Genomic DNA, 25,074 nt, shown 5'->3' with positions numbered 1-25,074 from the left:
TGAAACCTCACATCCTCACGCCTCCTGGGCTGCTTCCCACTGCATCTCACCAGAGGACAGTTCCACGGACTACGTCCCTACCACTCCCCTCCAGAAATACATCTTCCTTCGAAACTCCCTCTTTGCACTGGAGCCATCGAAATATTGAGACGGAATTCTAACTGCTGTGACGACTCCTTGGTCTGAAATGAAATACAAAATGTCACCACCTTGCCTTCTCAGAAACCCCTTCTCTTCTGCCTGCAACTGCGTCACCGTAGACGTTTCTTGCGAATAGTTGCCTGTCCCTAGATTTGAATTGTTTCTCTCTCCCCTTCCAGAATAAAACCACCAGGAGGCTGCACTGCTGGGGCAGGCTGGGGGTGGGCCTTAAGTAACGGTCACTTCAGGGCCAGCTAAGGGTTAAATTCACCATCTGAGTCCCGGGGACTTAAAAGCACCCATTCAACAGCACCTCCTTCCAATGCTGTTGCAAGGGTAGATTTGACGTTCTTTCTTGCCATCTGAGAAGCCAAAAACTGCGTGGCTGTGAGCTTCCCAGTCTTTCTCCCCATCTCTTTCTCCTCTCCAGGATGGTGATAATTCTTACTCTCACTGCAGCAGAGTCTGTGGCAGCCAGACCCGGACACTCTAATCTTTAAAGACCATTACATAAACAGAACATCCAGGCGCAGAAGAACTGCAGGATGACGAGAGGAGAGGCAGAGAGAAAAAGGAAGATGCGTTACTGACAGCTTAGGATAAGGAGGCTTGAGAAAAGCACCAGGTGGGAGCCTCTCTTTTTAGCCGCCCCCTGGCTGTTCTACCCAAGAGAGACTGGCCTTTAAGGAAATGTTAGAAAGTGGTAAAATAAGACTTACTACCTTCACGCCACCAAGGTAAGTATGAAGGGCAGGGGACGGAGACATTTCCCGGAAAGGAATGAGGCCAGCACACGTACTGATCGAAGGTCCCGTTACAAACTGTGCCTGCAGAGAGAAGAGGGGTAAAATGAACTGATGGAAGCAGAGGCCTCGGGAGCCCAGAGCCTGCCTTCCCGCATCAGAAGCTGGTGTAGCCTGTGTAGGGACCTGTGTGGACGTCCCCCTCTTCAGACAGGTCAAGGATGAGGAATGGGACAGGGAGGACCGGAATGCCTAATGCAGCCCTGTACACTGTGGCTTTGCTGCCCAACTTGACCCCTGGCAGCAGTCCAGGGAGTTAGGTCACGTGCAGGTCACACTGATTTCGGTTTACTTTACACAAGCTGAACTCTCCCAGAAACGCAGGGTCAGGAGGACAGTGGGAGGTTCAGCCAGTGTCTTCTGTTTCCATAATTAACTAAATCATGGTCAAGCCCTCACCAATTCAATCTAGGAACACCCTTACTGTGAGAGGTGCAAAATGGCCAGTGGATGTAAGGGGGCCTGCGGAATTGAGGTTCTTGGTCACGTGTACCCAACACAAGCACTATCTGGTCCTGTTTCTCTGTTTAAAGACTAATCCCATGATCATTATGAAATATTTGGGAAGCTCAAGCTCATGGGATGACTTGCACCCTGGCGCTTGGCAATGAGATGCTACAAAAATAAGGTCCAGGCTTGTGGGGCCCCAGAATCAACCGAAGGGGTTTCAGCCTGGGTCCCAAACATCCGTATTACAAGCTCCTCACTCTTGGGTACCAAGCTTCATTTCCCACCATCTGCTAGGGCCACTTGGGGGGGGACTGTCAGATTACTGGTATCGAGATGCTGCAAACACAGATCTGTTTGCTTATGCTGGCTTAGGGCACCTGGGGGGCCTGGCATCCAGGTGGTAGCACCCAGTCCGTGTGCGCTCACCTGGCTGAGCCACCCAAAGCGTGGCTCCAGATCAGGAGGCCTGCCCTCCTTTGATCTCAGAAAGCAGCATTCCCCAAAGTGGGAGTGGTTCTTGTAACAGGGCAAGTCCTGATGGCTGCCGCCTGGCTCGAGAGCTGTTTAGAGGGAGTGGGGCATGGCTTGGAGGCTGGGACTGACTTCAGGTCAGAAAAAGGAGGAGAGAGTCTATAGTGTCCTGTCACCTCTGGGCCCCTGAATGAAACGACCTGAAAGAAGCCAGGAGACCATGGAGGGGGCCACTTTCAATCCACAGCTCCCCGTGCTCAGAGGCAGTGGGTCAAGGCTCCTTAATCCTTTATTTTTTTCCTTAAAAAAGAAATGAATCTGGATGCACCCAAAGGGTCAGTATGTGGACAGAAGCGGCTGTGGGCAAACTATTAGCATATTTGCTAGAATGCTCTACACCTAATGTGACCTGGATAAGAGAAATGTTATAACTCAGAGTCAGCGAGCACGCTGGGAGACTGAGGGACAACCCCACACACAACAGGTTCCTAGGTTACTCTGCGATGGTGGCTCGTGTCACGTGATTAGGTGGTCAGTGTGCTGTGACAGGTGGCTTTTATGAAAGATGGCCACAGGCATACATGTCCCATCTCACGTGCTCTTTTACAGTGTAGGTGGGTCGCCTTTGTAACTCTGACCCAATTGAACATGGCAGAAGTGACCTCCAAGGCTAGGTCATTAAAGGAAGCATGACCTCTGGTCATCTCTGCCCTTGCAATGCAGCCCCCATGCGGTGAGGAAGCCCAGGCCGTACGGAGAGGCCAGGTGGAAGCGTTCTGGCCGACGATCCCAGCTCGACTCCCAGCATCAGCCAGCAGAGATGGGTGTGAACCAGACGGCCCAGGATTCCAACCCCCAGCCTCTGCATTTTCCAGCCAAACTCCAGACATTGCAGACCAGAAACCAGCCATCCCCAATGTGCTCTGTCTGAATTCCTGACCCACAGAAACTGGGAGAGATAACAAGTCATTACAATTACTGTTTTAAGCCACTAAGCTTTGGGCTATTTGTTACACAGCCATAGATAATTAATACATGTGCTCACCAGAAGGTTCCTTGAGCAAGTCTCTCAGACACTTCTCTTTGTACTGAGCCCACTTCCGAGTTGTCTCCTCAAGGAGAGATCCTGTAACCTGAGTGGAAAAAAACTATAGTGACTCCCAGGTGGCGGCAAGCACACAGGTGGCCTCATTGCCGTCTAATACCATGATTCTCAAACCCTCCCGCTGAACTGCCTGTGATGGTCTGCACCATGCAACAATTTCTTTGGTGTCTTCTGTTCTACCATCAACAGACATACAAATTTTACATTCACGCTGTAATCTAATCATGCTGGGTTTTAATACAAACATGAAAGATTTTTTTCAAAATCTTAAAGTGAGGCTGACATTTCAAGAGGATGCAATACGCCCAGTCTGAAGTTTCACAACCAAACAGATGAATAACTGCATGCTTCTAAGACAATGTGGATCTGTCTTAAAGTGAGGGGCAGCCCACTAAAGGGGCTCAGTAGTGTGTCAGAGAAGGGTCGGAACAATTGCGGGCCCGACCATCCCGCCCAGGTATCTGTGGGTCCAGAGTCGAAAACATTAGGTTAACAGATGCTCTGCTCCTGTACCAAGGATCAGGGATTTTTCTCTTTCTGACGTTCACTGTCCCATCCCGTAGAACCTTGGATGCACAGCCACACGCTTTTTGGGCTTTCCAGATAACTGGGCTGTCTAACAACTTCTAATTGTGTAGCTGTACCATGTGTTCTGGTTTTAAAAGGGGGTTTCTCCTAACATTGTAAATCAACTACGATTCAATAAAAAATTAAATAAAAAAAAAACAGAAGAAAAAAATTAAAGGGGCTTTCTCTTCTTCAATTCACTCATGTTAACCGAGCACATGTTGTGTGCAAGCTTTGCATTAGGAAGGAGTTGAAGGGAATACAAAGATGGCAAGACACTGTCTCTGCCCTCAAGGACTTAGCACCTGCTAAGGAGAAGGAGATTAGGTAATTGGCTGGCCCAAGAAGTCACATGACCATCCTACCCTGCCCTCCTCTGCTTCCAAACAGGCTCTTCCCCAGTGGCTCAGTACTGACACCCCGGTCCTCTATGTCACAAACCTGAAACCAGGAGTTGTCCTCCACTGCTCCCCCTTCTTCACTCCACATCCACCCATGCACCGGAGTCCATCCTCCTCCATTTCTTTCCTGTCCGTCCCTGCCTCCCATTTCCTCCACCTCCAGCCTGGTGCCACGTGCCCCCTCTACACTGTTCCAGAGGGATAGGTCCATGGGACAGACCTGTGCACAGGGCGCTCCTGCTTAAAGTCTTCTCCTGGGGACCTGCTGATTCAAGATTTAATTTCTCAGCCATCCCCATCTCAAGTCTCTCAACCCCAGTCACGACTTGGGATCTTCATACTTCCCAATGGTCCCTCCCTCCCACACTCGTTTCCTGGTTCATCTCTCAAGGCTCAACTCAAGCCAATGACCGCTGGTCCCACTTGAGTTGGACCTTGAGCTGGTAACCCTTCTCAGTGTCTCGTGACCTCATCGCCCTGTACTGTCAAGGGTGGGTCACTCATTCATCTCCCTAACCACCTAAATACATTCCCTGAGGGCTGAGAGAGCCTCACAGTCTCTGAACACCAGCCCCCAGCACAGGGGCTACTGTCCTCTTTCTCTCTCATTTTCTAGCCAAAGAAACAGGCGCAGAGGTGGAGCGGCGGAGGGTAGGGATGAACACGGAGAGGCTGAATATGTGATCAGGGCTAAGATCGTCCATCTCATCAACTTGCTTTCAAGTCTTGTCTCCCCTCACTAGAGGTGAAAAACTCAAAATGCTTTTCTGGGCCAGGTAGATAACCTGAAAGAAGGAGGTAGGACAGGTGTAACTACAGGGAGCTGGGGAGCCTACTGTAAACTGGGGAGAGGTTCCACTGAAAGGCATCCAAACAGAGAGAGAGAGAGCGAACAAAACAAAAGTATCTATGAACGTATTTACAAAACAGAAACAGGGTCAGACACAGAAAACAAACTTATGGTTATCAAAGGGGAGAGGAGGGAGGGATGAATTAGGAGTCTGGAATTAATAGATACAAACTACTATATATAAAATAGGTAAACAACAGGTCCTACTGTATACACAGGGAACTATATTCAGCATCTTATAATAACCTATAATGAAAGGCATATGGAAAAGAACATGTATAACTGAATCACTGTGCCGTACACCAGAAACTAACATGACATTGTAAATCAACTTTACTTCAATTAAAAAAGAAAGAAAGAAAGAAAAAGCATTTAAGAAAAAAAAATCCATGAGCCCAACAGGTAGGCAGTTTTTACCTCCTGAGTAATTATCCAGTCTCCCCACTTCTGTGCCGAGCATGCCCCACCCCCCAGCCCCAGGGCACTCGTGATGCGGTCAGTGAGCACTGCCTCTGCATTTGTCCCAGGAGTCACACAGCCAACCTTCTGAACAAAAGCTGGTATGGTCATTAGACTAGAGGTTCCCAAACTTTCTCAATCAACGCTGCCTTTCATATTTCAGTAATTTTTCCATGCACCCCAAGCCAAAAGAAGTATCTCAAGCTCCGCTAATTCAGTAGGTAGATCTGAACAGCGTAACAAGTGCTTATATCCCAGCAACTTAGCACCTACTAGGGACTGAAAAATGTCCCAAACCTAAGAATCGGATTGGACAGCCCCATGCAGGTTCCTGCTCTGCACTGATTTTCTGCAGTGCTTGCTTTTTTATCACAGCAACTGCAGAAAACCGAGCTTTGCAAAGATGCATCATCAAAAGTAATGCAGTATGATATAACGCTGGCACCACAAACTACCATAAGCTAGTAATTCTCACAGTGTAAACTGTCATGTTTCACTGCTACCCTCAGAACAGGTTCCTTGTGGGTGTCCTGGGGCACCTTAGCACACAATTTGGGAAACATGGGATTTGTCAATCAATAGCAATCACGATGATAATGATGGTGAATTAATGGGCATTTATCCCTTGGTTTCAGTCTCCAGTGAGTGTTAAGTCTCCATTACTCATCTCTCTCTCCTGGGTACGGCCCCAGAGGCACAATGGGACATTAGCAACACACTGTTTAAAGAAACCCACATCCTAAAGAGACCATGACCGACTCTATATTATTTTTACAAATTCAGCTGAGAAGTTGATAACCAAATCATAAGTTTCCAGAATCCCCCAGGTCACCAAAGTAAGACCTTCCTTGGATAAAGTGCTGTTTATATCCTCGGGGACTTCACTAGGACCTAGCAGAGGAAGAGACAATAAAATCAATCAGATATGTGAGCTCTCCCTGGACTAACGTTCCCCCACTCCCCGTCCCTTGCCATGACTAATGGCTGTGGTCAGGAGCAGGAAAAAAAGAGGGAAAAAAAAAAAAAAACAAACTTCAGAAACACTGGATCTGGCCAATCTAAGGGAGTTGGACAAACTGAGACCACCTTCCCAGGTACTCGTCCTAACGACACCAAAAACGCAAGAGGCAGATCCAAGTTCAAGCACAGCCAAATTCAACAAAGTAATGATAAAAGGTGATACATGAGTGGGTGTTTTCTTACTGGAAAAGTCCAGCCTGGTCTTGGTTCCTCTTCCCATGCACAGACAACCAGCATCAACAGCTAACTTGGCTGAGACAGGATTAAGGAAAAGGCGAAAAAAGTCTCTGTTGACTTGCTTTTAAATAAAATGTCTATTATTCTTCGTTATGGAAGGAATACACTTCACTGTAAATAAAATAAAAATTACAGACCAGCAAAAGGGCAGCAGATGGAATCAGAATCTTTTTACTCAGAAATAACCATCTCCTTCCAGACTCTTCAGTCTGTGCACATACATTCTTTTTCTTTCTTCTTTTTCCTTCCTTTTTAATTTTACCCCAAAGGGAAGTCATATTGTTGCATAGTCCCTTTTTCGCTAGAAGATGTATTATGAATCTATTTCCATGCCAAGAACTACACTTCTACAACACCATTTTAAGAGCTACGTAATTTTCTACGGATGAATGTGATATAATTTATGTTTTAAATCCTCCCGCACTGAACATCTATGTTGTTTTTAGATGTTTGCTAATATAAATGATGCTGTAATGAAAGTATTCATAAACACTTGAGCTCATCTTTGTTTTCTTAGGAGGAAGTGGAATTTCTGGGTCATAGACTATACGTTCTTAAAAGGTTTTGACAGTGTACTGCCAAACTATCTCTGCCAAAATTTTTTTTTAATGTAAAAAGATGCAGCTTTTTACACTTTCACCAGCAACGTATGAAAAAGCCACACGTTCACTTCTCCAAGAGCCTTAGAGAGTTTATGTTTTTTTGATGCCAAAGCAACTAATTAACTTAAATGAGTTGGGGGGATGGTAAGGGGATAGCACTACTTCCCAGCTTGAATTTAGAAACTAAAAACTAAACTATCCCTGAGGATTTCTCATGAAGTGAATTTTATGACGACTTCCTGCCAAAAACCACGCCACGGTCATTTATATCCACGCAGGAACAGCGTCTATGAGCACAACGTATCACAAAAGTCTGCGCAAAGCCTCCTGACATAAACATCTGGAGAAAGAACACGAGGCTTAAGACGGATGGCCCAGAGGAGGGCCGTCAGAACCATCTGCACACACCGCGCGACAGACAGCGCGGAGAGATTCTGAAAACAGGCTGGTGGCCGAGGCGGGGAGGGGAGTTCTTAAGAGGCACATTATTAATTATGAAAACACCGAGGAAGTGGCTTTGTCAGAGACCTCAGCCGGCCTGAGGCACTGCAGATTCTGCTGCTGTGACACAGAAATATTCGTATGTCAACAGCTTCCAAGGAATGCTAGGGAAGAAAGAACACAGGACTTCAAATGCCCTGGGAGCAGGCGCAATGGCTCCCTGCTCACAAGTGAAAGATCGCAGGCAATCGTGTAACTCGCATGAATCTTAATTTCCCCGTCTGTAAAATGGGTTCAGAAACAATCGTTTTTCTCAGAGACTCATTGGGGGGTTTAGGGAAGATGATAAATGATAAAATGCCAAGATGATAAATGAGGAAATGCCAAGTGCTGCAGCAGAGCTTGGCTCTTAATAGACAGTCGACCCATGGTTGTAAATAGAAGGTGAACAACACCAATTCGCTGAATATACTCTGTGTGAATATGCAATAGTGTATTGAAGCAAATTCTCTATCAACTCTCCCAACAACAGCCCCACCACTAACTAATTAAGTCCGAGAACAGGAGGCTGGCCAGGCCACCTGGCCCTCAGGAATGTTCTGGTCACTCACCACGAAGCTACCACCACCAGGGCAAGAATCCCAGGAAACCATGCACTGGGCTCCCGTCTATAATCTATGAGGGTTTGGAGCCAGCCTCTGGGAACATTTGAATACGGAGAATTTGGTAGGGGTTTTCTGTCTGTCCAGTTCTGGGCCAGCCCCAAGGAAAGTCTGGTAAGTCAAACACGTGAGAGATCTGGAACCCCGGCCCTCCCTCCACGCAAGCAGGAAGGATCAGAATTCCGAGGCTGCAAACAGAGACAAATTCTGCCCACGGACCGAAGGAAGAGAAGCGTTTCTCAAGACTCTTCTTTCCTCAGATGTGTGGAACTGAAGTTCCTTCACATCGTGGCCCAGTATAAAAATGGAACCCTGAAAAGGGAAGGGGCAAAGGTCTCACCTCTTTGGATAAGAATAAAACAAGCTAACAGAAGCCCCACTAAAGAGGATAGTTACATACGTTATGATGCATCCCCGAGGCCCTTAAACATCACGCCTGCACCGCTACATTTACTGACACAGAAAAACGTTCAACTCCCGGAGACTCAGTTTGCTCATTTGTAAAATGGGATTAACAGGAGACCCTCCCTCACGGGGTTGCTGAGAGCATAAATCATACTGGGGCACCGGACCTGGCGCATAGTGAGCATTCAAGAAAAATGTCAGCTTGTGTTATCAGTGTGTTTTGTTATGAAAAAAGCAGATTACAAGATAATATTTATAGTATGAGCCTTATGTTTGTTTAAAAAAAAAGCTATATGTAAATATATGGTAGAAAAATGTCTGGAAGAATAAGCCAAAAAACGTGAATGAGGGTGAGCTCTGGGTGATGGGATTACAGTGATTTATAGTTTGTATTGATAGTTCTTTGGCTTTTATAAACGTATATTTTTAAACAATGAGCATTCTGGATTTTTATAATAGGAAGGAAAGAAGTAAGGAAGGAAGGGGAAAAAAAAGACCCTCCCATTCAATCTAAATTCTCAAAGAATGATGAAAACAGATAGGAGGAAACATGCAGGAATTGTAAAGGCTATATGCAGCGTTCACTCTTACAAGGGAAAATGCTTATAATATGATATAACGGGGAGACCGAGATATAAAATGTTTTCTGCATCCTAATTCCAGCTGTGTAAAAAAAAAAAAGGAGAGAAAAAGGATTTGAGGAAAATATACCAAAATATTAACAGTGATTACTATCTCTGAATGCTTGGATTATGGTTGAATATTATTGTTTAAATATGTTTTATATTTTCCAAATTGCCTACCAGAGGCCTCAGGGGCTTCTATAATTGGAAAATACGTACAACTGATCATAAGTGTAGAGATAATAATAAAAGCAGCTCTTACTTGCTTGATGGAGACCAGGAGCAGCAGGGCCATGAGGGGCCTCGCAGGGGTCGAGAGAGCGCGTCTCCCGGGGGAGGGCAGTGCCCGGGCGGCAGGGATGCCGCTGGGCAGCGTGTGGGCTCTGGGCAGGGGCCCCTGTCTCCTCCTCCCGGGCCCTGCCCTGCTCGGTGGCGGCCTCATCGTCCTCGCTGTGTGGTCACCAGTGCCGACACATGGCTCTGACCGTCCGAGATGTGCCGCAGGCGGCCTCCTCCTGCGATCCTCTTCGCACGGCAAGGAAATGTCTGCACGAACCCTCTCCACGCCACGCCGAGAGCAGCTGCTCCGGTCGAGAGCCATCTACCGAATCTCCAAAGTTTCTCATCAGCCGCGGCTCATCCCCCGCCCCGGCCCCCCCAAAGGCAGGGAGATTTTTCCCAGACCTCCCCCAAGTCAGCTGTGCTCCTGGGACTTCTGGGCAGAAGCCACCAAGGAGAAAAGGCAAAGCGGTCAGTGGGTCCCACCCCCCCTTCCAAGGTCAGGCTCTCTGCACAAGACGGGGATGCAACAGGCTTGGGACCAGCTGATGGGGAGGACGGGCCCCCAGCCAGGTCTGAGGTGAGGGGGCACGTTTCTGACTAAGCTTCAAGCTTGTCCAGCCACAAAGGCAGGGCCTCCTCTGGGCCATGTTTATGCCAAGGCTTCCAGAGAGACAGTCAGCCAGCCCAGGAGACAGCAGTTCCTGACCCAGGGCTTGAAGCAAAATCCCTCTCAGCAACTCAAGTCCTGTCTGCACAGCAGCAACACAACATGCTGAAAAGTCCGAAACGAGTATGTCCCTGGATGCCCCACTGTTGTGAGCAAAGTTCCCTCAGCCCACCTGGCGGTCCTTTTACAGATCCTTCTCATCACGACTCACACTGACCAAATCTTTTCACCCAGCGTCCTAAGTTGTTCATCATCCCGATAACCCTGTAAGGGGCTGATTATTTCCCCAGTTGACAGCTGAGACACGGGTTCAGAGAGGTTAGGTGGCTTGCCCTAAGCCACACAGCAAGTGAATGGCAGAGCCAGGATTCCTGGGTCTTCTGACCAGTCCCCTGACCACAGCTACTTGGGACAGTGTCATATCTGACTCTGACTCTCTAAGTGAGTTCCTTGTCTCTAGCAGGCTCAGCACCATGTCTCTGAAAGGCTCTGCTTGGCGCTTCTCACCAGCCTCTTCCTCTTCAGCTCCCAGCATCCCTTTCCAAGTCTTCCCAGCCTTCCCAACTGGTGGTCCAAGCAGAAGACATCCTGATTGGATGAAACACAAGGTCAGCAAGAGATGAGAAGACAGTGTTTCCATTTAGGTTTTTTTTTCTCCCATAAGTTGAACTGAAGGAGCTCATCTTGGTTAACTTACCTAAGTGAGTGAATTTTGAACAGTTGGGAAAAACAGGTGAGCATCACTTAATAGATATCCTTGGAAATCTTAAAAACCCCACACAGCAAGATTTTCAACCTTAGCAGTAAAACATTTATGATGAATAAAGACCCCCAAAATGGACTCATATAAGGATGTGACCTGGAATCAATGTGGTCATCTCTTTGGGACAGCAGAGTAGGATGATGTGATAGGGGAAAAACACGGCTGGTGCGATGCCTCTGACCCTTGATGTGGCTGTAAAGCTAGCTATTCAGCAACTGCACGTTACAGACTACGTTCCAAGTTGCCTGCTTGGTAAGAATATTTTATCTAACCTCTCTAAACTTTTTCTCAAAAACATCTTCTTCCTGGAAGAGACAGGGGTTGAGGGGGCTACACACGACTTCACCCGTTGGATGGATGCCACTTAGTGATAAAACAAGGTAACTCCTCTTCCCGCAAGACTGGCCGGCAACCAGGACAGACAGACACAGCTCACAGGCTGCCGACAGCATGTCGTAACACAGTCCCTAGTCTTTGCCATCAGGAGAATACAGACAGAGTGATACTGACCAAATGACATCCGGCTTTTCCTCCTACCTGCCCAGGCTGGCAAAATCGGAGGGGGTCCGAGGGGCTCCTCAAGGTGTCTAACGGGGGCCCAAGAACCTGTGTGCCCAGATGCCACGTGGACTCCTCTGCTACCCTCCTCCCGCCCTCACGGCATCATCAGTGTCCTGCCGGAGAAGCAGCCTCAGCGTGGCCACTCCCGCAATGCCCCCTTGGCGCGGGCATGAGTGATAACGACTCAGGAGGGAGGGGGCAGGGCACAGCCATTAAAAGAATGATGCAGCTGTTGAGGATACGGCAGAAAGTGGACAGACCCTCCTGCGCCCAAGATGGCGGAAGACTCGACCCCCGTCCACCTTGAGCCTCGTTATACCTCATTGCACTACGTCAGCCGCTAAGTGACCCCCGCCAGGCGCCACGACGGTTCCCAGGCTGACGTAAAAGGCCAGAAAGTGGGCGGGGCCCAACTCCTGGAAATCCCCGCCCCTTCTCCCCAAATAGTTAGAATATTCCTCCCACTTATTAGCAGGGGAGGGTCTAACTCAGTGATAGAGCGCATGCTTAGCATGCACGAGGTCCTGTGTTCTGTCCCCTGTACCACTATTTAAAAAAAAAAAGTATAAAACAAACAGCCCCACACTCCAGGGCGCTCTCACTTTCTGAGACGGTCTGCATTCTCTCTGTGGAGTGTGTATCTCTCTAAATAAACTGTCACTTTACTATGGCTTACTCTTTTTTTTGGTCCAGAAATGGGCAGAAGACCTAAACAAGCAATTCTCCAATGAAGACATATGAATAACCAATAGGCACATGAAAAAATGCTCAATATCACTAATTATCAGAGAAATGCAAATCAAAGCTACAATCAGGTATCACCTCACACCAGTCAGAAGGACCATCATTCAAAAGTCCACAGATGATAAATGCTGGAGAGGGTGTGGAGAAAAGGGACCCCTCCTACTACGGCTTGTCTTGAATTCTTTCCTACTCCCTTGTTGCAGAAACCTGCCCAAGACCTGGGGATGTGATGGTTCTTCCTCCAGCTCCAGCAACGGTGTGCCAAGGGGCTCTGCCTGCCAGCTTTAGAGGCTGCAGGGTGGTGCTGAATTCTGGGACAGAGAGCTGTCCTCAGCAGTCCCTTTCTCCATAAAGCAGGGCAGGCCTTGGGATTCCCCATTTCTGGGAGCCTGAGGACCCTGCTCAAAGCACCAGGCAAAGGCGAGCAGTCTTACCGGACACCCGCTCGAATTACCCCGTCTTCCAGAATGAATAAACAAATCGTGGTCTAGCCACACAGTGGGACATTATTCAGCCTTTAAAAGTGTCACCTGCACAGCGAGGCCCAACAAACCAAAATGCTGGAGCTTGGAGCAGAGGAAGGTTTATTGCAGGGCCCAGTGGTCGGCTCATGCCCAAGTTTGGCCGCCCAACTCCCCAAAGGGTTTCAGCAAAGCAGTTTTAAAGGCCAGGTGAGGGAGGGGTGTCCCAGGATATGTAGTCAGCTGTGCACAATTCTCTGAATGGTTAATAGTGATCAATCCTTAGGCTCCAGAAAGTCTGGGAGCTCTGCTGATGATCACCACGTAGTTAATTTCTTCCCTCCCCTGGTGGTTTTAGCATCTGAAAAACTCAGGAAATACGCATCAGATACCATTATCTAGGTATTTCAAAGAGGTGCTACAGCAGAGAATATGTGGGGGAGTCTGTGCCAGGAAGGCCCCTTAAGGGTCCTTCTCAGTTACAAAAGCAAGGAGATTGTGACTCCTGCTACAACACAATGAAGCTTGAGAACATTATGCTGCATGAAATAAGCCAGTCACAAAAAGAGAAATTCCACATATAGCTAGAGTGACCGAATCCCTAGAGAATATAAGCGGTCGGGGGAGCTTCCAGGGGCAGGGGGAGGAGGGTTGGGGAGTTCGTGTTTAGTGGGGTTAGAGTTTCAGTTGCACAAGATGAAAAAAGTTCTGGAGACTGGTTGCAGGACGTGAATGTACTTCACTGTGCACTTAAAAATGGTTAAGATGGATGGGGGGAGGGTACAGCTCAGTAGAGAACAAGTGTAGCAGGCACGAGGTCCTGGGTTCAATTCCTAGTACATCCATTAAATAAATAAGTAAACCTAATGACTTACCCCATCGCCCCCAAAAAACACAACAGAACAAAACAAAAACACAGTTAAGATGGTCAATTCTATGTTATGTGTATTTCAGCACCATTTAAAAAGAACTAAAACAGAAAGCCGCGCCCCGCAGCGCTTCTGCATGGTGGGAAGGACAGAAGGACCGGCGGTGTTGAAGGGGGTCCCAGCTCTGTGATTCCTCAGGGTGCTGGCCTCACAGGGATGGCACTCGCTGGAGGGGGCCGGTTCCCCAGGGGGATGTGAGGGAAGACGTGAGGATGCCAGATGGCCGGGCTGAGGAGGGGCAGGTACCACGACGAGGCGGAGGAGGAGCGGGCCCGGCTGCTCACCCTGACGCTGCACACCCCTCACTCGGCCATGGAGCCGGCCAGGCGGCAGCGGGCGCTGACCCTCCTCCCCGTGGGCCTCGCCCTCACCTGCTCCCTCACGGCCGTGGGCAGCAGCTACTGGTGTGAGGGGACCCGGCGGGTGGCAAAGCCGCTGTGCCAGGACCGTCCAGGGGCGCTGCACTGCATCCATTACAGCCCGGGCAGCGCGGACAACGGGAGCCAGGCTGTGCAGTACATCTGGGAGATGGGGGACGACAAGTTCATCCAGCGGAGGTTCCACGTGGGGCTCTGGCATTCGTGCGAGGAGCGCCTCGGCAGCCCAGGTGAGCACGGCCAGCATGGCCTACCCCGGGTGACAGGTGCAGGCCACTGGCCAGGAGCAGACGCTTGAAACCCAGCTCTGCCACTGACTGCCTGTGTGTCCTCTAGCCAGTCCCTCCACCTCTCCAAGCCTCAGTTTTCTCTTCTATAAAATAGGAACAAGGGCAGTCAGGACACAGCTCTAGAATTATTATAAAGATGAAATGACCGGCTTCACATAAATCACTTGCAGCAGCACCTGACACTCTAAGGGTTTGTTAAACATTCGCTTTTACGGTCTGCTAGTGTCATTCAACTCCCGGAGAATCTAAGTGCTCCGCTCAACTCTAAGCTGCATCTTTGCATTTTTAAGAGGTCTTGGAATAGAAATTTCACTTAGCAAACAAACTCTTATCATCATCAGTGGGAAGGGAACGCCCTTTATGGAGCACTCACCAGACGTAAAACCATGAACAAGTTAGACTTTGATTCTAGGCGACCTTTGAAATAATCTAGCAAAGTAAGTATTTTTTCCTCAACTCACAGATGAGAAAACTGAGGCTCAGAGCGTTTCAAGTCACCTAGTGACAAGTCTGTTCCCTCCTCCACTGTATTACTCAGCCCTGGTGCACCATCTTTTGACCTGTGGGCTTGACAGGGTGGTGGTGAAGGAAATGTTGAAGGAAAAGGAGCAAGAAGAGGGACGGGAAAGGTCAAAGGAGAGTGTTTTTACCTCGTGAGGAACGGACGAGGGAGGAGCTGGACTCCTCAGTGCTCAGCAGCCTGGTTGCAAAGCCAAGCCCACACGCGGGACAGGGACGGTCTCCCCTTCATGCTGGGAAAGCACATCCCCAAGGTGGACGGGAGAGACCCCCCCCCATCATCCCTATCCTGACCTCAGGCTTGTTACCTTACATTCTTATACAGTGTTTTACTTTTCCTAGAGTTTCTCACTGCCTTTTCTTTTCCCATACTCGTAGCATTAGTGGTTTATTCCTGAGGTCTAAGTAAAAGGCAACAAGAAGGAACTGTCTGAGATGCTGTGTGCCCCTCCCCATCCCTGCCCCCATGGTCACTGCAGACAGCGGCGCCAGGCCTCACCCTCCACGTGTCCAGGCCAGTACCCTGGTCTCTGCGTTAAGTGTGGTGAGGACACTGCTACAGAGCTACAGAGCCCTGTCGTTAAGGACTCCAGCCTGGGGAGGTTGCTCCTGGACCCTGAACAAGCCCAGGAGAGGGGCTTTGGGGTGTCCGGCCACCCCCAGTTCTGCTGCCCCCTGAGGCCTCCTGGATACGTTCCTTCTGAATCAGCTCCACCTCCGTCCCCCCATAAGCTGACCCTTCCATTGAGCCCCTACCTGGAGGGCTATTTCAGGAATCCTCCTGATTCCCCAGAATAGATCTGCACTTTCTTGTTTTTCAGTAGAGGGGTGGTAATTAGGTTTATTTATTCTTATTCATTTTTCAACGGAGGCACTGGGGATTGATCCCAGGACCTCATGCATGCTAAGCATGCGCTCTACCACTGAGATATACCCTCCCCTCCCTGCACCTTCTTCCTGATGCCTGAAATGCCTTTGAAGAGAGAAAGCTCCCTCCCAAAATGAAGATTTGAAACAAAAATGCCTGGTTGTGGCAGTGCTTCAACTGAATGTTCTTTTCCTTGCATGGGGGATTTAGCCAACCAAATGTGCTGAGTTCCGATTCTAGGCTGTTCAAGGACAGAGGGGCCTGGGCACCCTGTAGTGGGTGGGGGGTTGGGGAGAACAAGCAGACAGGGTGCCAGACTCAGTCCCCAAGACTCAGACACGGTTCCCCAGGCTGGTTTGATGCGCCGCTTGGCTGGTGAACCTCTGTCGAGCTGTGTAACACCCGCCTGTTCTAGCTTCATGGGATTTATGAAGATTTTTCCTTTTAATCCTGCTGGCCTTATTCAAAAGGAACATCATTTCTGAGGATTCATATTAATCAAGGGGTCATTATGGTCTGACCCTTCGCCCAGGCTAAATTCAGCCTTCTAAGCTATTGTGAATTCTCTTAATCTCCTTGGCTGGACTCCATTCTCGCTCTGCCCTGCTCCTGGCTCTGTACCTGGCCTCCTTTTGACTCCTGTGAGTTGAGACAGCCCTCTGCAGAAGACCAGATAGACCCTCAGTCCTCCGGGCGCTACGTAGAAAGAGAGCAGGGTGGTGAAGTAGAAAAAGGCACTGGTCTCGGGTGAGAAAACCCAGTTTCAGTTCCTGACTCTACCAAGCTCTTTGAACCTGGCCTTCAAATCTGTGAACTCCGGATAGCTGTACTTGCCTTTGTCAATCATTAGGCACACCAAAACATGAGAGGCAGTTTGCAAAATACTTGCATAGCTTTCTCACTGGAGGACTTTGGTGATACGCATTTTGCAGATGAAGAAAGCGAGGCTCAGAGAAGTTACTTAACCTCCTATGATTCCTGACTGTGGCTGAACCGGCATAGAAGCCAGTCCTGTTGGGTTTAAATGCCACCTTCTGTCCACGATGTCCGCCTGCTATTCTCAGGGTTCTAGTGAGGACCTGATGAGATGTAAACAAAGGGCTACATTAGCCCTACTGTGCCCAAAGTGAATATTGTGATGCCCCCAAGGCTGTGGGGACCTCACTGGTAGAACTGGGAGGACAAAAGCAAACGTTTGCTACTGTGTCCATAATGCTGCTAACGACCAGGAAAAAAAAAAAAGCACAACCTAATAGTTGAGAATTATGTTTTATTTGGGGCATTCCTGAGGACTTAAAGCCAGGAGGTAACCTCTCAGATAGCTCTGAGGGACTCTTCCAAAGAGGTACGGGAGGAGCCAGGATATATAGGAGTTTTTACCAAAAAACAGGTAGCTGAACATCAAAAGGTTACTGCTAATGGAAGAAAAACCAGGCATCTCAAGTTAACTTAGTGTTTTTCTATGGGCAGGAAGATACAAGAGTCTCGGCTTAATGAAATTATTCCTTTGATATACAACTTAACCTTCTAGGGCCAGTGTCCTGTTTTCCACAGCATCCTTTGTTTACTGATCCAGCAGGTAGCAGACTCTGTCCACACCCCTGCTGCTGCCGAAATCAGAGAATCAACCAGGAGAAATGTCCTGCTGCATCCATCAATCCAAAGCTGAGTTAAGTTAGAGGCTGCAGAGGCCACCATGGCTGTGTATTAGCAGACAGCTCCCTGGTTCCATTGCCCTCAGCCCAGGGGCTGTAAACACTCCTTCAGGCCACTTGTGGACAGTTAACATGACAGATGATTCCTTGCTTCACGTTCAAGCCAGGAAGCATCCCAGCAGAGCAGCTCAACCAAGCAGCTGTCTCATAAACCCAAACTTTATTCCTCTCCGTCCATAGCACAGCAGAGGGGCAACGAAGAAGTGTGAAGGAATGAGGCCCAAGGGCACTCGGAGGTTGAGCATGGCAAGTATTAAGGTTTATGATCTTTGGGCAGGTACCGCCTAAAGCATCTATTTGCACAGATGGTCCTTCCCGGGAGAGCCTGATGAGGCAGAAGGTGAACGCTGGCTCGCGCTCAGGAAGCAAAAAGATGGGCTCTGTGTTGAGAAGTCAGCTGGACGGAGGGAGGACGTAAAAGAAGAAGAGAAATTTAGACTTGAGACTGGAGGACATGGGGAGCCATTATAAGTTCTTGAATAGGAAAGTTACCTGGAATTTTTCTCTCCTATAAAAGGAATATATTTTCAAAAGTCTAAAGATGCTCCCCAAAGTTACTTCTCTGCCTGAAAATGTCCAGAAAATGTAGTTGACACGATCCTGGCCTTCAAGGTACTTGCAGTCTAGTAATAAATGATGATGTAAGCTCACCATATGCAAAAAGCCCCCAGCAGAACTTATTTTACTGCAATAAGGTTTAAGCGCGTATCAACTGTGAGAGAAACTTTCCTAGCCCATTTAATCTTCAAAGCAAGGCTATTGTGAGGACCACTGAACCGACAATGCATTTTTTTAAAAAATCATTACAAACGTTGTTACAGAAGCTAATTATTTGAGATTCACATCCTAATGGACGCTGTTTGGGAAGTTGAGTTCCCCTAGTCTAAGGCTGGCAGTGTCAGTCCAGACAGGCTAGGTTATGCTGCAGCAACACACAGCCCCCAGCTCCCAGTGGTGTAAACCAGCACATTCACTTCTAGCTCATACGGGGCTGGAAACACCGTTTGCCCCTAGTGGTCAAGGTTAACCCTACTTACGATCCTCTTCTCTTTTTCTCCTAGGTGAAAAGTGTAGGAGTTTCCAGAGTGTAATACCAGCTGAAGAACGAGGTAAATATCTCCCTCACGTTCTGTCCACCAGCCATCCTTGCAACTTGGACAATTTTTCTTATTCTGGTTGGGCTGGCGGAGAAGATGAAAGAGATTTTTCTAGTTTTCTCATGAAGTCGAGTCCAAAAGCCAGAGCCACTGGCTGTCTTCACGTGCCCTGTAGTCAGGAACGCCAGAAACTGAGAAACAACCCACTTTGCACCACCTGACTGGTAGTGTCCGCAGCTTTCCATGGTGTAAACGCTCCCGCCATGGCCAACTTCAAGCAGTCCGTGAGAGGTGAACACAGAGTAGGAAAAAGATGAGTTGTAGCTCTTTACTGCCTGCAGCAGCTTTTCTTCTCTGTAACACTCATCAAATGTGTACTTACTTTCTTAATATGTTTTCCCACCTGGAATGTAGCTTTTGTGATGGCATAGACAACGTCCGTTTCATTCATTGCTGAGTCCTCAGTACCAAACTGCTTTATAGGAGGCCTTTTGCAAATATTAGTTTCTCTCCCTGCCGTCTTTTATTCAATCCCTTCCACAACCAACACATTTCCTTGAAGCTGTATTTGGGGTCCCATCCAAATGGTAAATAATAGGCCCATGAGAAAACAATGGGGGTTTGGTATCACGAATCAGGGCTTTTAAACTCTCAGATTCCTCTCCCCACCCCCAGCCTCTGGTTTAATCTATCTTCTCCTTTAAAAGACAGTATCTTCTGGAGGAATAAAACAACACATTAACTTTTAAAAAATATTTATTTATTTATTTATTTATTTTCTGATGGTAGTACTGGGGATTGAACCCAGGACCTCGTGCATGCTAAGCCCACACTCTACCACTGAGCTATGCCCTCCCCACTAAAATTTTTCAAAAATTTTTATCTTAATAGAGGTACTGGGGATTGAACCCAGGACCTCAGGCATGCTAAGCATGTGACCTACCACTGAGCTATATCTTCCCCAACTTTGAACTGGGGAATGAAGACCCCTGTATCCCTCAGTTCCTCACATCAAAGTTTTGCTTGGTTGTTTTTTTCCCTTCCTCCCAGTTAACGACAATCTTTCCCAACTTTTCTTTTCATTGCCAACTGTTCAAGACTCAGCAAAGCTATCTGTGGACTTTCACTCTGTGGTGTTTGTCTTATATTTTTCCCTCTACTCAAAGGATTGAATGTCCTAGTACTTCTGAATTCTCAGTTCCCAGCATCTGTCATCCCTGCATATTCCAGGTGTTCTGTGGCTGTCCATCGGGGCTGAGGTCCTGAACATCCTTCTGACATTGATGAGCGCTGTCCTCCTGGGCTCCAGAGTGAGTTATCACAGCTCGGGGCTCCACTGGCTCAAGGTGGACGCCTCTGTAGCCATCCTCATGGTGCTTGCAGGTACTTTCCAAGAACATCATCGGAAAGGCTAGATTCCCCCCACCCCGCCCCAGAGGGAATGGCGAAACTCCAGGCTGGCTCTTCCTGCCCGCGGCCGGTTCAGCGGGACCGCTGGGCTGCTGGAGAAGCTACTGAATTAATCCCATTGCCGGAGGCAATGGGTGACTGAAGAAAAGAAAGGGCACAGGCACAAATGGAGAATAAAATTCCTCAGCATGCCTTGATCACAACCCTGGGAAGGGAGTCCACAGGCTGTAAGAACAGAAATTGCCTGATTTAGTCCAGCGGTTAGGCACAAGTCTGTGGAGGAATCCTGCCTGTCTGGTCTCTACCACTTAATGGCTGTGTGATCCTGGGCGAGTAACTTAACTTCTCTAAACTAGCTATCTCAAAAGGCTACGGTGATGACTAAGAATGCACACAGTGTACAGTGAGCACTCAAAAACCGGTAGCTCGTTAAAAATTATTATCTGTGCTTGGGGTAAACATCCCATATGAATAAAGAATTTTCCTTTTTGATCTTCTGTATTCTCCCAGCAACTTAAAAAAAAATTGGGGGGGGTATTTATTTATTTATTTAATGGAGGTACTGGGGATTGAACCCAGGAACTTGTGCATGCTAAGCAGGCACTCTGCCATTGAGCTATACCCTCCCTCCTCCAAGCAACTTTCAGAACAGCTTAATTTGGTCTCCTAAGTGGGTTTCTCCACCACGGAAAGCACCCTGCACAAATAGCTTCCTCCATTTCTCCGGCTGGACGCACAAAGCTCTGTTGAGTTAACAGTGCACCGGTCTAGTTTGTAGATCCCTGGTGGGCTGGACAGGTGTGACGCATCCTTCCCAGGTCTTCTCTTCTTATCAGTGAATAAGATGATAAAATCCAATTTCCAGATCTGCATAGCAAGGAGTCTTGGAGACTCCTCCCCAGGCCTGGCCTCCCCCAGGGTCCCCCAGTCAAGAGTAGACCTCTTTCTGGATAGCTCTTTAGTTTCAACTGTGTGCGTGTGATCTCACGGGGAACGTTTAAGGATTTATAAGAGCAGGTGCAGCACAAGGACTTTAAACTTTCCCATTAATATTTAAATAATGGCCCCACCAGTTAAAACTAATTTCTATTTGGACTCCTGAAACCAATCCCCAGTTGGTCACTGCCTGTCGTTTATTAAATTAAAACGTAGGTGTAATGGGAGTCCCTGAAAAAAAGAAACACAAAACAATAAAACAACTTGTATTTAAAAGCAAAACTCAAGGAGACTTCCTTGAACGAAAGGCCCAAATCTATATATAGAAAACTCCGTCCGACCCGGAGGACCTGACGCAGTAACCCAAGTCCAGACACATCCCACTGAAACCACTTAAAAAAAAAAAAAAACCCTCTGGGTTTCCAGGCAAAAAGACCAATTCACTTACGAAGGACAGAAAATTGCACTGGCAACTGACTTATTGCCCTGTGAGTCTAGTGTGGCCGGAACACATGCAGATTTTTAGGCAAAGTTTCTGAGTGTTAGCAAACAATCCACAGTAAAAAGAATAACATGACAGAACACTGTGAAGTGTGGCTCAAACACCCCTCATCTGTTCTGGAAAAAAGAGTGTGTAACGAAGGGACACAGGGGCATGATAAAATGGAAAGAGGTGGTCATGGGAGGGATGATGTGCCAAGGGGCATATATCACTGCTCAGACTGGTGACTCTAAGAAATTAGTGTCCATGTAAAGCAAGAAGGCTGCTTGGAAGGGCTCAAGGAGGTGCCAGTGGGCTCCCAACCTCCAGCTCATGCAAGGTAGAGAAACCACGTTCTGCACCGTGGCTCACAAGCTTTCCCCATGCAGGGCTCCTAGCCATGGTGGCTCACATGATGTACACAACCATTTTTGAAATCACTGTGAACCTTGGACCAGAAGATTGGAAGCCTCAGACGTGGGACTATGGCTGGTCATACTGGTGAGTCGCTGACCATGGTGCTCAAGTCCTGACGGGCCAACAAGGATGCACACGGGTTTTGCAGGACCGCTGACCTTGGCCAGAGCTCCGCCATCTGCTACGCTTGTGACTTTGGATGAGTTCCCTAATCTTTCTGTAGCCCAGTTTCCTCATCTGTAAAATGATGATACCTGTCTCAGATGTTCTTATGGGAAGGTAAAGAGATTACGTTTATAAAATTCTTGGTGCAGAGTGAAGTGCTTGAGAAATGAAGAGAGTGTTATTATCTTTTTAAACACAGCTTACTTCAATGAGGGGGCGCCCAGCCCCTGATTGTAATGGAAAGACAGGCCACGACAGAAATCGTCTTTAACAGGAAGACGTGGCCACGTCACACAAGACCACAGGGGTTCTCTTTGATGTGGACGTCCAAGGCATGGCTGTGTCTTTAAAGTGTGTGGATATATACTTACAGTTTCATCCCGTGTAACTTCTTGTGTAACACGTTCAGGGCTCGCTCTCTCGCCCTGCTGTTCCAGGGTCTGGGGACTGTGCGTATGTCACGGCTGTCCATGAGCTTCATGATTTACTAGGCTTGAATCTTCTTCATCTCCCAAATCAGAGGAAGTTAATTTTCACAAATGTTTCTCTTAACACCGTTCCCTCCACCTGTTTGTCACTTTAGCCGCCTCCCTCTGAACAGGTGCCCTTGGTCCTGAGGTGACGTCACCGGCACTGCACACGGTTGAGAGGAGAGCTGCTCCAGGGCTCAGATGAATGTCAGCGGAGGGGCCAGCAAATGTGGCCAGTTTACACTGAGGTCCTGTTGCTGTGGATGGAAGCAAATCCCAAACACGACAGAAGTCGGAAGAATGGTCTGTTTCCAACTTCGTTTTGATTTTTGTTTCCTATCATTTTTAATTTCATAATTTTTAATAAAAGAAATATATACACGTAATTTTAAAAAATCAAATGGTACTAAACATAACAATCCCTCAGCCCCATCCCTCCCTATTCCACTCTTCCAACCCATCAAGCCCTCCACCTTCCTGCTCAGGTCTGGAATGGAGCTGTCGAGTGGAATCTCCTTCTGCGATTCCCTTGCTTCCTTCTGTCCCAGATTCCCCATCAGTATTCTGCTTAGTTTCCATCTACATTTTGTGGGAGCACATCCTCCAGTAGCTTCCAAAGCAAGGGTTCAACGAGAGGTAAATTATTTCACTCTTTGCATGTCTGGAAATTTATTTGTTCAATGCTCCATCTTGATTGATAGATTGGTGGAGCATAAAATTCTTTGTTGAAAATAATTTTCCCTTAGAATTTTGAAGACGTGGCTCTGTTTCCTTCTAGAATTGATTGTTTCCTTCAAGAGCCCAATACCATTCTGATTCATATTCCATTAGAGGTAATCTGCTGTCTTCTACCCTTTATTTCTGGTGTTCTGAAATGTCCTGATAATGGACCTTGAAGAGGATCTTCTTTACATTCACCTACTTCTTTCATGTGCTTGGTGAGTCCTTCGATCTGAATATTCATGTCCTGGAATTCTGAGAATTTTTCCCTGTATTATTTCTTCGATTATTCCCATTCCTCGGTCTTATGTTCTCTTTTCAGAGAACGCTTCTTAGGTAGACATTGGGTCTCTTGGGTTAATTACCTAGATGTGACTACATCCCCTACATCTTCTCTCTCTCTTTTTGGTATTCCTGAAAATTTTCTACTTGTCTTCTAAAGCCTTTCTATTGAATTCTTCTTTCGAATTGTATTTGAATTTCCAAGAGATCTTCCTTTTTTTTCTAGTTGTTCCTCTTTCCTATACCCTGATCCTGCTTTACTGAAGCAATATCTTCTCATTTGTCTCTGAAGATACTAATAAAAGAGTTTCGTTGCTGTTTTCTTCTGTTTCTTGTGTTATCTCTTTTGTTTAGATGCTTTTTTTCTTCCTTCTGTTTGTTGTTGGGCCTTTCTTCTAGATCTTGGTATCCTTGGTTGTCAAGTCATATTTAAGGATGACTGGGAACTGTGGAGCGGGGTTAGAGCTTACCTCCTGCACGGCTTTCTGGTAGAAGATTGCTGTGGAGCCATTTATTTCACCCGGGAATTCCGCTCCATGAAAACACACACAAATGCCAGTTTGTAGAGGTTCTTCTCGGCAACCACTCTTCTGGGTTCTGTGAAAGATGAAAAGTGGAGACTACCAACTCAGAATGCAACAGGCTTCCGGAGGATAGAAATGTAAAAAGAGCAATACCCCAGTGCCGGTGTCCTGGATTAGCGGCCACAACAATAAAAAGTAACACATATGTTAGCAGATACTATGCTGAGAGCGTCCCACACATTAACTCATTGAATTCCTCACAAACACCGAGGGTGCAGCACCACTGTTCCTGTTTTGCAGGTGAGGAAACTGATACAGAAAGGTGAGGTCACGGGCTCAAGGTCGCACAGCTAATGAGAGATGGTGCAAACCCACAGAGCAAACTCAGCGCAGTGACTCCAGGATCCAGCCTCTTAACTGTCAACACAACGCCTCCAACAACACATGGGCTGATCTCTGAGATTTGTAATCCAAAATCCGTGTTCAAATTGGGTAGAAACAGGAGCTGACTTTTCACCAGACTGACTCCCAGCAGGAAGCCCTGGAATCATAGCCCTGCACTGTCTCCTAATTGTGCCTTTTGTTGACAGCCTCGCGTGGTGTTCTTTCGCCCTCTGTATGGCTGTGTCAGTCATGGCCACGAGCAGATACACCACAGCCCGCCTGGAAATCGCAGAGAAGAAAAGTGTACAGAGGGGCAGTCAGCCCTCTCAGCGTAACTTCCAGGAACCTAAGTCTTCGAAAAGTGTTTGGGAAACAGAAGCTGCTCCCAGCCCCGCTGAGCATGCTGTCATCAGTGTATCTGAGCACCTGCCATCAGATGTCCCAGGCAAGGTGTCCATGTGCTAGCCAGTGCTCAAAGCTGCCAGACCTGCAGAAGCAGGCAAGCTAGGCACCACGTCCACAATGAATATCTCTGGGGTGAGCTTCACAAGGCTGTGGTCCAGGTAAATCTTCCACCTGCCATCTCATTCATCACTAAACACCTTTGGCTTCATCTTCTGATTCTTTTTAAATTGCCAGTACCTTTAAGTGAGATAGCATTTACAGAAGATATCAACCAATGACATTGTAGTATAAATGAGCATCTCAAGCTTTCCTGACACTTTAACAAGGGTGACAAAAAAAAAAGGGGGGGAGCATGTGAGTGCCAAGGATA

The 25,074-nt window shown here is 47.7% G+C and overlaps 2 protein-coding genes across 2 annotated transcripts in view; one reads left to right on the top strand and one right to left on the bottom strand.

Moving 5' to 3' along the window:
• Positions 1-9,883, bottom strand: part of GLP2R (glucagon like peptide 2 receptor) — a 43,794-nt gene extending 33,911 nt beyond the window's left edge. Inside the window, 3 exon segments of the mRNA XM_006176950.3 lie at positions 864-968; positions 2,911-2,998; positions 9,500-9,883. Coding sequence (XP_006177012.2) covers positions 864-968; positions 2,911-2,998; positions 9,500-9,838 — 532 coding nt within the window. The 5' untranslated portion in view covers positions 9,839-9,883.
• Positions 9,884-13,956: 4,073 nt separating this feature from the next.
• Positions 13,957-24,764, top strand: GSG1L2 (GSG1 like 2). Its single transcript, XM_014552598.1, has 5 exons — positions 13,957-14,251; positions 18,475-18,522; positions 19,741-19,893; positions 21,727-21,838; positions 24,506-24,764. The coding sequence occupies exons 1-5, from the start codon at positions 13,957-13,959 to the stop codon at positions 24,762-24,764; spliced, it is 867 nt and encodes a 288-aa protein (XP_014408084.1).
• The last annotated feature ends 310 nt before the right edge of the window (positions 24,765-25,074 follow it).

Source organism: Camelus ferus, chromosome 16 (genome assembly GCF_009834535.1).
Source record: "Camelus ferus isolate YT-003-E chromosome 16, BCGSAC_Cfer_1.0, whole genome shotgun sequence".
NCBI lineage: Eukaryota > Metazoa > Chordata > Mammalia > Artiodactyla > Camelidae > Camelus > Camelus ferus.
This window is presented reverse-complemented; position numbering and strand designations above follow the sequence as displayed.

Excerpts from the sequence above, each read along its gene's own strand:
- GSG1L2 (XM_014552598.1), top strand. The coding sequence starts at position 13,957 with ATGGAGCCGGCCAGGCGGCAGCGGGCGCTGACCCTCCTCCCCGTGGGC. Across the intron at positions 14,252-18,474 it reads GGAGCGCCTCGGCAGCCCAG|GTGAAAAGTGTAGGAGTTTC; the intron begins GTGAGCACGGCC and ends TTTTTCTCCTAG. Across the intron at positions 19,894-21,726 it reads CATCCTCATGGTGCTTGCAG|GGCTCCTAGCCATGGTGGCT; the intron begins GTACTTTCCAAG and ends TTCCCCATGCAG.